The following is an 11214-nucleotide window of genomic DNA, read 5'->3' as shown; positions in this document are numbered from 1 at the left end:
TAATACATTTTATTATATCTACTATGAGAGAAGGCTAGTTTCATTTTAATTTAAATTTTTTTAACTTATTTTATTTTATTCTTTTTCAGTAATCAAATGAGATCTAAAATTCTTTCATGAAACTTTAGAATAATTTTCCCAGATTAAATTCCAAATGTAACTCAATTTTCAATAGATATTTTTGTTTAAAACTATTTTCATCATATTTATAATTTATTTTTTAAAAGATTTTATTGGAAATCAAAGTCATAAATTTTCTCTCAAGAATTTATTGTCATTCCCCATATCAGCATTCTTACAATCATGTTAGTAGAACAAACTTAGAACCAAATCTCAATATCAATATCGATGGCCTTCACATTGACCCCAAATCTCAATATCGATGTTGTTGTAACCTGTAGGTGAATACTAACTTAGAACCACACAAAAATCTGTTACGCGTGTTGGAATTTCCACCCCCATCTCTATGAAGATCACTAGAGCACATAAAGGTTCTTTAGCTTGAACTTTGAAGCTCATAAAGGGGAAAGGAAGACAGGGCAAAACATGGCTCTCAGAAGCTGGTCATGCGATCAGCAAAATTGTCGCATAGATTCAAAGAGGTGAAGAATCATCTCATCTCACTGCAACTCTGATGCAAACTAAATAGCCTTCCGAGCAGACGGGACTGCTAAATTGCAACGAATGTCCTTTGTGTATGTGTTCGTGAGGGCAAATAGTAGCAGAACAAAAACAACTTGGGCACTCACGATCCCGAAATGGCTGATGCTATTGCCAATCTCCATCCAACTTCCTGTATTCTTCACCTGTTATCATTGGTCCCATCAGTAACATGCCTATGCTCATGCATTATCCCCAATTATTACCGTCAGCAATGCCATGAATGAAGTTTACATCAGTTAAGTACAGTGTAGGGTCATTAACACCCCCCCCAACCAAAAAAAAAAAAAAGACCCATTTTAACCAATAGCAGATAGATGGCTTGCCAGTTCAGGGTTTGATGAATTAGGTAATACTTAGTTAAGAGAATGTAACCCGTAACTACCATGTTTGTTTGAAGTTGAAACTGTACTCATCTGCAGTATAAGAAGTGGAGATCCTACAAATATGCTGTTCTGAACTACTACATAAAGTATAATGCAGTGTCAAAAATGACGTTAAACATGTTTTATATGCAGATGGGACTCATTTTCTGAAATGTCCATTCCTATTCTGGATGATAGCACCGTCCAACAAATAACTGGAAAACACTGCAGATCCTTAAACTTGAACCCCCCCCCAAACCCAAAAAAAAAAAAAAAAAGTAAAAGAAATTTATGAATATATCTAAAGAATCAAAATTGATATTTGATTGATGGATTAGGTATCGTAAAATATTCATTACAGAGCACTAAGAATAAAAAAAGAGATTAGCAGGACAACATGAATCATCTACACATTAGATTTATGCAATCAGTAGGATGAAAAACCATGGGCGCGCAAAAACTAATAATAATTTACCATAAGCCAATGATTAAAAATAAAAAGAAAAAAAGGAATTCTACTTGTATCCTTTAAGACATTTCCAACATTAAGTTGACCCTGGGACTTGATATAATGAAGTGAAGAAAGGAGGATCTGGAAAAGAGTGATCATCAAGAATAGGATGGTTATACCAGGAAGAAGAAGTGAATGGTCATCACGTCTGAGAATATAATAACAAGAAAGTAACATCCCATCCTTGGAACTTGGTTCAATTTGGTCACCGCGCTGAATGCACATCTGTATAGAACTCCATCATAATTAATATAAGATTGATAATTGTTAAAAAAAGCTACGACCATTAACTATTCTTTCACTCTACGATGCATTGCAAGCACATTATATATTTAGGATTGGCAATAAAATGCAATTTAGTGACTGGTCATCTCCTTAACACGAAAAAAATAATAATAAAGATTAGGTGACTGGTCTGATGATAGGTAACCAGTCCTTTAACAATGATGAGTTAGTCTACCTTAGAGCCAACTCATCAACTTTTGATTTTCCTTGAAGATGGTGATAATCATGGTAGAATCCAGACCTTTTAAAATAGCAAATAAAATCACATAATTTTAGTTGGGATGCATCATCAGAAAGCACCCGTTTAAGATAGCAGAGTTTCAAATAATTATATATTGTAGAGTATTTGCAAATAGCTACACTGGAGAAAGTAGAAGGTTCACTTACATGACTAGCATGAATGGAATAAATAACTTGAAGATAAGTAGGGCTGCCATCAGGAATGGCTGCAATTGCAAGCAAACCAGATCAGTTTTCAAGAAGACTAAGAGAGTTAACTAAAGATTTCTTCAAAAGCTCAACAATCACTTACACTAAAAACAGTAATGAATCGATAGACAGATGAAATCTCAAAACTAGCAATACTTGCAAAATTTCCGGTTCCAAAGAAGGCAACATTGAATAAAACCATCTGCAGGAAACAATAGTTCGCATGCATGTCATATTCAAAACTAAATAACTTGTCAGGCTTTATCTGATATACACTATTAACAATAACAAGAACAGCTCAGCATAACTCTAAAAGTTTGGTTGCCATGAATTGTAATCAGACACTGATTAGAAACGTCTTAGTAAGTAAACTTATTTCACAATTTAATCCTTTAAAGATCTATTTCTCCATTACAACACTAACAGAGACAGCTCCAGCTTCATCTTAGACAATGAATACAAGTCAATTAATCTTATATACGCAGCACCAGAGAATTTATATCTCTTTGCTATCCAGGCCAAATCGTCTTCTTGGCTTCTCTCATCCTATCCTTTCTAGGGCTACCCTAGGGGTTTTACGGTTTCAAATTCTTGACTTCAACTAAAACAAAATCATTCATACATAAAAAAACATGAGAAACCAAAATGCAACGGCTCTCCTAAAATAGCAACCTGACCAAGTTAGTCCACCATTGTAACCAACAGTCCTCTTAAAATACAATGGTCCTTCCACACAGGCAAAGTATAAATAATCCTGAACCTACTAAGATAAGAAACCATAATTAAATATCTCCAATTACTGATTAAGAAAAAAAATTCCAAGTCATACAATGTAATACAAATAGTAAGGTTTAAAAGATTATGGTTTGTTATCCCATTCCCCAAACAGTGCTAGCAGAAAACACGGCTATTAAAAGAAGAGATTCTCATAATAAATGAGGTTATGACTTATGAGGTGAGAAAGAAAAGAATAGGACTTACAAAGACCAATGGGATTCTCACGTCAGATAATTGCAGAGACCTATTATCATATCCAAGGATGAGATCATTCTCAACGTCCTCAGCTGAAGCTGGTGACCTCAAGATATTTATATTGAGAATCGTGTTCTCAAATAGTATCCATGCCATAAGTACAAGAGCAAGAGCAGCATAAAATAATGCTTCGTATCTGCACAGGTTTTAAGAAGAAAGATATTACACAATTGTGTGCTCATACTTCATAAGTTGAAGGGAATCCAAAACCAAAGAGGCCGCTGAACAAGAAATACCCAATGGAGAGAAGAAGAAATGAAGGTGCAAAACCCAGAAATATGGAAGTGAGCCTGGATAAGAGGCTATTTGCTGAAAATAGGGGTAATACCATTGAAAAACCTGAGAAAAAGAGGTCAATACAAATTAAGGTTGATGCTAGTTTCCATAATTAATGCAAGATAATTTATAATTAAGCAATAAGGGAAAAACGAAACAAAGGAATTAAAACACGTAATCTTAAGTTAAGAGGATTTAAACTTGTGAAAAAATAGAAACAAGATGTTAAGAATTTGAAGTTCCTTAATCCAAGCAATTGTGATGAATAATGAGATGACAAAATTGAGTATCCTGGTTCTTGAACAATCAAATGACAGGTATGTAGCCTATATACAGAATGGTTGCTAATAAACTAATAAATAATGTTAATAAATCATGTGAAACAAATTCAGCGTTCAGACCTTCATATCGAACGTTGTTGAAAAACTAAGTACATCTTAAAGGCATGAAACTAAATTAAAAGTATTGGCTATGTTATGAAAAGTTTTCATAGTTCCACATTGCAAAATTTATTTAGTTACTTCTTCATTGTAACACCAACAGTTTAAATCTACACTTTGTCCTGCAGTTAAAAAACAACTATTTTGGTCCTTAGCCTGACATCTTATTTTATTCAATGAAGTAAAACAAATGCCATAACACATGTCAACAACCTTTGTATTTCAAGAAGGAACATACAAGATGAAATGGTATGATGCTACCACTACAAAAATGTCTGAATGGCACTAAAAAACTCGAGCAAAAAGAGAAGAGTAAATAGTATACCAGCAATGGACCAATTAATCAACTGGTGTAACACATGCAGTTCTTGCTTCTCAGTTCTGTGAGACGTTGATATATACACCATCATGGAAGAAAAACCAACTAAAATAGCCTGGTGAGGACAAAAAATAGGAATCAATGAATATTTTTGAAACTATGCATGATTGAGCTTCCAAATTAAATGGAGGAAAAGGCACCTGCAAGTAAAACAGAGCTGAAAACTTAGGATCCTTGAACTCATAATTACATATAACAAGCCAATACTTATTCCCACCAGCATTTAAATCTAACCATCTTGCAGCTATTCCTATAACAATAATCACTGCTCCACTAGCAACTCTGCAAACGTAGTTAATGAAAATTTTATAAGCTAAACATTGTTGTTTGAATTCAGTGTGTGTAAAATGATGTGAGGCGGAAAATGTGATTGACAAACCACTTCAAAAACAAGTAAGGTTAAGTAAAGATGTATGGAAATTATTATTATCACATGGATGACTGAAGAAATTATCCAAGCTTTGATAGTACAAAAGATAAATAACACATTAATACCTTGCTGAAGCATCAGTGAAGGTGCATTTTTATGCTATCAGTAAATAGTAAAAAGAATGGAAAGAGTTTATAACAAAAAAATACCAATCACTCTTTATTTTTATTTATGTTCATGTCTGTTCAGTTTTGAGAGTGATTGGCTAAGCGGCTTACACCTACAACTTGCAACCATAGTGGCTGAAATAAAATAAAAAGTTTCCAGTTAAAATTCTTCATCTTCATAGCTATGCAAAGGGAACATAAATATTAGCTTCTATTTATTGTATCCCTCTGGAATCCCATAAATGAGTCCTAAAAGTATTCTAAATAATAAAATAATTGTATTTGCTTAGCATTATGAATACATATCCCCAATCATCAGCATCAAAAAAGGGTTAATATACATCACAGAAAAATTCATTAGGGAAAATCTGATTATCATGCATCATAGTTTGAAAAACTATACTTTGTGAGTTGAGTTCAGCACAGCAGGTTCTGTTTGTTTAAAATAATGAGTTCTAAATTCCTTTACAATATACAAAGGATAAATTAATGGATGTGCCTTACACTAATTGATTGTTGTCAGGAATTTCTGCTGGCATCAATGTGAAAAGAGACAAGAACCAACATGCCAGGCAAACAAATATTGGAATCCCTGGTCTCCAGGACATTGACTTGAAAAGATAAAAAGAAGCTGTGGCCCCTGCAATCAAGAAGCACCAAGTATAGAGCTTCCTTTCGGTGAAACTGTTCACCTGCAGAGGGAATCAAATAGCTTTGTTAAGATGGAGTGTCACTTTACTAGGCTAAAGAAAAGTGTTTAACATTCTTACCAGGAACTCAAGAATGACAATTGAGAAAGCAGTTATAGCAAGAAGCTTAACGATATAATTCATTCTTCTTTCAGATAAATGCTTCCACAGTGCTTTTAAAAACTGATATTCACTAACTATTTGCATCAACAAAAATGACGTCATTATCATGTATGCATGATAAAGAGGAGGAGAGTGCTCCATAAATAATAGAAAAGAAAATATTCCCATCACCAAACATCCAATGAGGTGCACCTGCAAAACAAGATGCAAGATTTAATTAATTGCCAGCCATAAAGGAGGAAAAAAGAAATGATATCAGAAGGAAATCAATTTGAAGTCAATCATTTCCAGCTAAGAAATATGATCAACTGAGCCTTCATGTCACTCACACATTCTCATTTATGTGATGGCATGTGTATCTCAGTAATATCTCTTAATTTTCTTCCATTTGACATAATCATTACAGCTCCCAAGAAATTAAGATAACCAATAATGATATTTTGGAAATATTAAGCTTACACAAACATTACTTTTCCAAGTTTATTTCTCTGAACTGTTTGCTCCATTCCAAAATTAATTCCTGGCAATGAAGTATAAGATTGCAGCACATGAAGAATAAGATAAATCATCCAGCCACAGTACCCAAGGGTAATTACAGTCGTAAGCATCAGCCAGTCATAAGTTTGAAAATAGTGAAGTCCTTGCAATGCCAAACTTCTTAGGTTTTGGGACAGCTCCATTGCAGCTTCATAATCTCTAGCCATTATCAGACCCTCAATTTTGTCCAACATAGAGGAATAGTGAGTGAGTGGCTTGAAGGGCTTAAAGTAAAAAGAATGTGACTGCTTAATATCTGAAATAGGTCAACGAATACAACATAAATAAGCAATTCTCAATTAAATTGGCTCTTAGCTAATCTTCTGGTGAATAATGGGTATGCACCATGGCATATTCATATTTAGAAATAAGGAATTTATTTAAAATTTTGAAAGCACCAACAATCAAGTCTAAGTAACCATAGTAAGCAATCCAAAAGATGCCAAGGCATAGGATACGAGATTTCCGAAGAAACTGGTTGAGAATTTCTTTTGTATTGGCCAGCACAGCTTCAACTTCTTCCGCCTAGATTATAACACAAGATTGAAGTATTTGTTAGATCATCTACCCATTAACGCCCACTGCCTACTGCCCGACCCAAATTACATATGTGATCTCTAGTAATCAATGTAATACTCGGCACTTTTTCATGTAAGCCTTACTTTCCTGTCCTATTACCACAAGTAAGATCTTTCAAATTAATAAAAATGTAGCAAATATTCCCCTGAATGAAGTAAGCAATAAGCAACAATACATCTTCGTAACATTCATGAAAATCAACAAAAAGCTCTCTGCCAATTAGAGCTAAAGGGATGATACCTTAGTCATATTGATATAGTCTAGCGGCAAACTTCCAACAGAATTAACAGGACATGGCTGACCAAGAAGCGTCGACTGTCAAGAAAATGAATTAGCACATCAGATCAATGAAACATAAAGATGGTTGGAGAATTTTAGCTTTAAAATTGGAAAAGAAATCTTCAAAAACAAAATGCACAACCATTAGGGGTGCAATGTCAGCCTGATTGACATCAACCCTCTCTAATCCATGCAGGCCCCATTCAGCTGGTGTTGGTGTGTCATGCACATGGTCATCAACAAACCGAAAACCACAATTAGTATGGTTGCTGCTATTAATTGGCTTTGGATATTTAACACCAGCTCCCCAAGCAACAAGGGGAGTATCAGTATTTGACGGATGCCCATCTCCATGGCTGCCTATAACAGAAAGACCATAGCTATATCAGCTTCTCTATTTCAACAAGGCGATCAAAGTTCCCCCCCTCTGATTTGTGCGGCTCATTTGAATTTTTAAAGGTTCAAGAGATTTATTTTATGGTAAAGGATGCTATGGGTTTATATGCTTGTATTTTACAGGATATCCTATTACATCAAGCATATTTCCACCCTACATTTATCCTTATTGAATTTTAAAGAACAAGGAAGGCTGGCGAAGAAATTACTCTTTATTTGCAAAGTAAGACATATTTGTTTTTGGTAATGATTGATTGGTAAGTTAGATTGAGAGATTAGCTGTGACACAGGTGAGAAAACAATTTAAGTACTTGGAAATCAGATGACACTTCCATATACAAGGCAAGCACCAAGTATGAATTCAATTGTGAATACAGAAAGTTCCAGGCCATGAGAAAGAAGAAAGTTGACAAAAGCCGAAGTACTGAAAAATGGATGTTATATTTTCCCAAGACCAAATCAATACCTTACTTGTGTAAGTCGAGTCCAAAACTATATGTGAATTGATAGCCAGGAAAGGAGGGGGGAAGAAAGCATAAGCAGTTCTGACGCCAGTTGCTAACCAGAGCATGCAATCTAGACACTGACAATGCTTCATCACTATTGTTTTCCAAGTGAGTCTATTGACAGTGCACATGTCAGAAAGTGACAAAATTTTGTCGCTTTACACAAATAGTGTCCTTTAACTGCAAGGAAACAAAAGCCAAATGCGAATAACCCTGCTCAACTAAAGGGTTGCAATTCCTTCCTCTCAACTTTAAGTTGACCAAGGACTCCCCATTTGAGCAACTTAACTCTTTTAAAGGTTTCCTCCAGAACCCTAATACTACTGATACATATAGGCCTTATAAGCAAAGAGCATAGGCAAGCTGTTATCCCAAATGGGAAGATAAGGGCTCTTTTGTCTTGTCCATGTGCTGAAAAATGTGGAAGGAAATGCCAAAAGAGTCCTTATTTGCCACTGGGTATGCAAGCTGGATTTCGTTACCTGCTGACTTAGCATCTACATAAACAAGTAGCGTTCATGAGGTCACATGAAAAGGTTAACGGAGGGGTTATGCAGTTATGCTGCACAAAACTGAAAGTCTAGGGGATCATTGGTCAACTTTTAAAGTTGAAGGGATTAAATTGACAAACCTCCTAAATCAAAGGGCTAATGCGCATTTTAACCAAGAAAGATGCATAGAGTAGCACATCAATGTTACTTAAATGTAGAATTGAAGATATTGCAATAATGATATGTCAAAGTCCGTCAACACCATGTTTCAAGAACCTATGCTGAAATTATAAAAATTGAAACCAAAAGAATATCCAGAGATAAAGGTGGCACAAAATATATTCCAACCTTTGTCACTCATTCCATGGTCTGCTGTAAAGATGTAAGCTGTACGGTTGTCCATAAAATAATCTTGAACAAGATTATAAACACTTTCAGCTACATGGTCAACAACTTTAACGTTGTTGAGATAGATGGAGGAAAAAGGCTTATGTGCATGGCCGTTAGAGTCACAACCAAGGAGGTGCAGGAATATAACAAGATTATCCTGCAGAAGTAACTCTTTCAACTTTTGATCTTCCCTCGACTTATTCAAAAGGCTTTGAAACTGATCAAGAGACCACATGTCCAGAAAGGATGCATCTGTTTAAGAATTTAAGAGTGATGAATCAATAATTAATCCACTGAAACTGAGGATTCAAAGAGTTGATATAAAACACATGCCAGATAGAATATTAAAATAAACAATCAATGATCAAGGAAGATAGTAGCAAGGGAGGAAAATACGAACTATGGCAAGTAAAGTATAAAAATAGATAAAGAATTCAATTATGATGAATTTTCTGATTTTACTCCACTCATCAAAGTTAAGAAATGTGGTAGAAAATTCTTTTATCATTTAAAAAATTTGAGTTCAGAAGCAACTCCAGACCAGTTGCAAAATCTTCAAGTTCATGGGGATACGAATTCCAAGTGCTGTGTTGCAAGCCCCCACAGAATATTGGAACTATGTCCGGACTTCCATAAGAAATTGTATGCCGACTTCTGTTAAAGACTGAATCAAATTCAACAGGATTAGCCTTCCATCCTGTGTCAAAACGTGAGCCATCTTTTAGTGCACGTAAAGCCATGGAAATCAGTAGAAGGCTGAACGGCAATAGAAGACTTACCTTTCGTCACTGCACTAGGATCTTCATAAAAGCCTGCAATTATGGAAACATGACCGGGTCTTGACTCTGTTGGAGGGCGAGCATGAGACACCCCCCAGCGACCTTGTGTTTTGATAATGTTTCTTAAAAATGGTGCTCTGTAATTTCCTTCAGCATCCGGCTCATAGAACTTGTCAGCTCGCAAGCCATCAGCTGCATTATGATTTTAGCTTCCCCCGATTAAAAAATTGAGAATTCAACTAAAGTATACTAGCATGTTAAGAAAATGTCGGCTCCCAGCAGGAGTTTTATATCAATCAATTGAGAAAGTTCAAAGCAAAGGGTGACAATGAAAGACAACTTCGCTAGATATAGCAAGACAATGGTAAGCATTCAGCCTCGATAACTGGGACTTAAGAGTATGAATTGTCAAAGAAAACGCAGGGTGCGAAGATAAAAGGCTGGCATAAACAATTTACTTACATGGTAAAGCACGCAAAGAACCTATATTGAATTGATATGAATGCAGAACAAATATCCATTTTGTAAATAAGACCCTTCAAAGAATAGCTCGATACATAACATTCACTAACCAAATCCCAAGAACGTAGTGCCGAGTGCCGACATTTCATACAGACAATTCAACAAACAGAGAGGGTGCAATAGATCGTACCAACCAGAAGAACGAGACGCTTGGCAGGGCCAGTGAAACGAGGAGTGATGGGATCTATGCCATGAACAATAGGGGTCTTGAAATAAATGTCGAATATGCTGAGCATGTAAACCGCATGAAGAATCACACCCAGTACTACCAGCCATGTCTCCCGCCTCTTCAACGACGTCGTTCTACTAGTTGCCGCCACTTTCTTCCCCTGGGCTGCTCTGCTGCCCAAGATCCCATCGCTGCGCATTTTCAGTCCCGTCGGCTTCGATTAAGCTTATTGCTCACTCCGACCTGTTCTTGTTTTCCTTCCGTTTGAGAAGCCGGGTTTGAAATTTTTGGTTAAAAACACTTCTTTTTTCGGCTGGGCAGCTAAGTGCGCGTTTGGAAGCCCAACATTGAATGAAAATAAGCTGTCGTTGATGAAATGAAATGGAATGAAGCGGGGTGAAGTGAAATACAACATAATTTTTTATTATTTGGAAATTACTATAAAATAAATAAAAAATGATTTCAATTTTTTTTCTTTCAATGTTACTTATTTGACTAAATTTAAAAAAATATTCATTAAATAATTATAATATTTATGCAACAAAAAATAATAATAATAATTAAAATGAATGGCAAAGTAAGATAATCAAAAATCAAAAATTAAAAATTAAAAAAGAAAGCAAGTAACAAAACTATTTAATCAAGCATTCTTGTTATACAAGAGAAAAACACAATAAACATGTTGAAGGGCATAAGAGAGAGAGATGGCAAGAACGAAAAAGATATGATAAAAAGTAGGGCAATACACTATGCTTGAATGCCTGATCAACTCAACCTTGCCCAAAGCATTCAAGCACATGTGGCCAGACATGGGTAGAGATCAAACATTGCTTTGCTTGA

At 35.3% G+C, this 11214-nt stretch overlaps 1 protein-coding gene across 3 annotated transcripts; it reads right to left on the bottom strand.

The window, feature by feature from the left end:
- Positions 1 to 253: 253 nt before the first annotated feature.
- Positions 254 to 10721, bottom strand: LOC129321708 (GPI ethanolamine phosphate transferase 1). Of its 3 annotated transcripts, none has more exons than XM_054967598.1 (19): positions 10336 to 10721; positions 9684 to 9875; positions 9446 to 9601; positions 8863 to 9156; positions 7264 to 7481; positions 7083 to 7157; positions 6722 to 6788; positions 6197 to 6519; positions 5685 to 5918; positions 5419 to 5606; positions 4518 to 4659; positions 4324 to 4432; positions 3519 to 3621; positions 3232 to 3418; positions 2354 to 2452; positions 2209 to 2267; positions 1997 to 2062; positions 1656 to 1761; positions 254 to 806 (listed from the first exon to the last, which is right to left on the bottom strand). In XM_054967598.1, the coding sequence occupies exons 1-19, from the start codon at positions 10571 to 10573 to the stop codon at positions 642 to 644; spliced, it is 3021 nt and encodes a 1006-aa protein (XP_054823573.1). In that variant the 5' UTR covers positions 10574 to 10721; the 3' UTR covers positions 254 to 641. The 3 variants fall into 3 exon arrangements, with proteins under 3 accessions (XP_054823573.1, XP_054823589.1, XP_054823581.1); XM_054967614.1 differs by having other exon boundaries at positions 10340 to 10638; XM_054967606.1 differs by lacking the exon at positions 1997 to 2062 and having other exon boundaries at positions 10336 to 10720.
- Positions 10722 to 11214: the final 493 nt, after the last annotated feature.

The sequence above is a fragment of the Prosopis cineraria genome, unplaced genomic scaffold, assembly GCF_029017545.1.
Source record: "Prosopis cineraria cultivar Desert tree isolate PC_DT_omini unplaced genomic scaffold, ASM2901754v1 PC1, whole genome shotgun sequence".
NCBI classification, from domain to species: Eukaryota; Viridiplantae; Streptophyta; class Magnoliopsida; order Fabales; family Fabaceae; genus Prosopis; species Prosopis cineraria.
Note: the sequence above shows the minus strand (reverse complement) of the source record. Positions and strands in the feature narration are given on the sequence as shown.

Coding starts and splice junctions, on each gene's coding strand:
- LOC129321708 (XM_054967598.1), bottom strand. CDS start 10,573: ATGCGCAGCGATGGGATCTTGGGCAGCAGAGCAGCCCAGGGGAAGAAA. Junction 4,660..5,418: donor CCTGACAACAATCAATTAGT/GTAAGGCACATC, acceptor CTACGTTTGCAG/AGTTGCTAGTGGAGCAGTGA. Junction 1,762..1,996: donor GTTGATGAGTTGGCTCTAAG/GTAGACTAACTC, acceptor AGTTCTATACAG/ATGTGCATTCAGCGCGGTGA.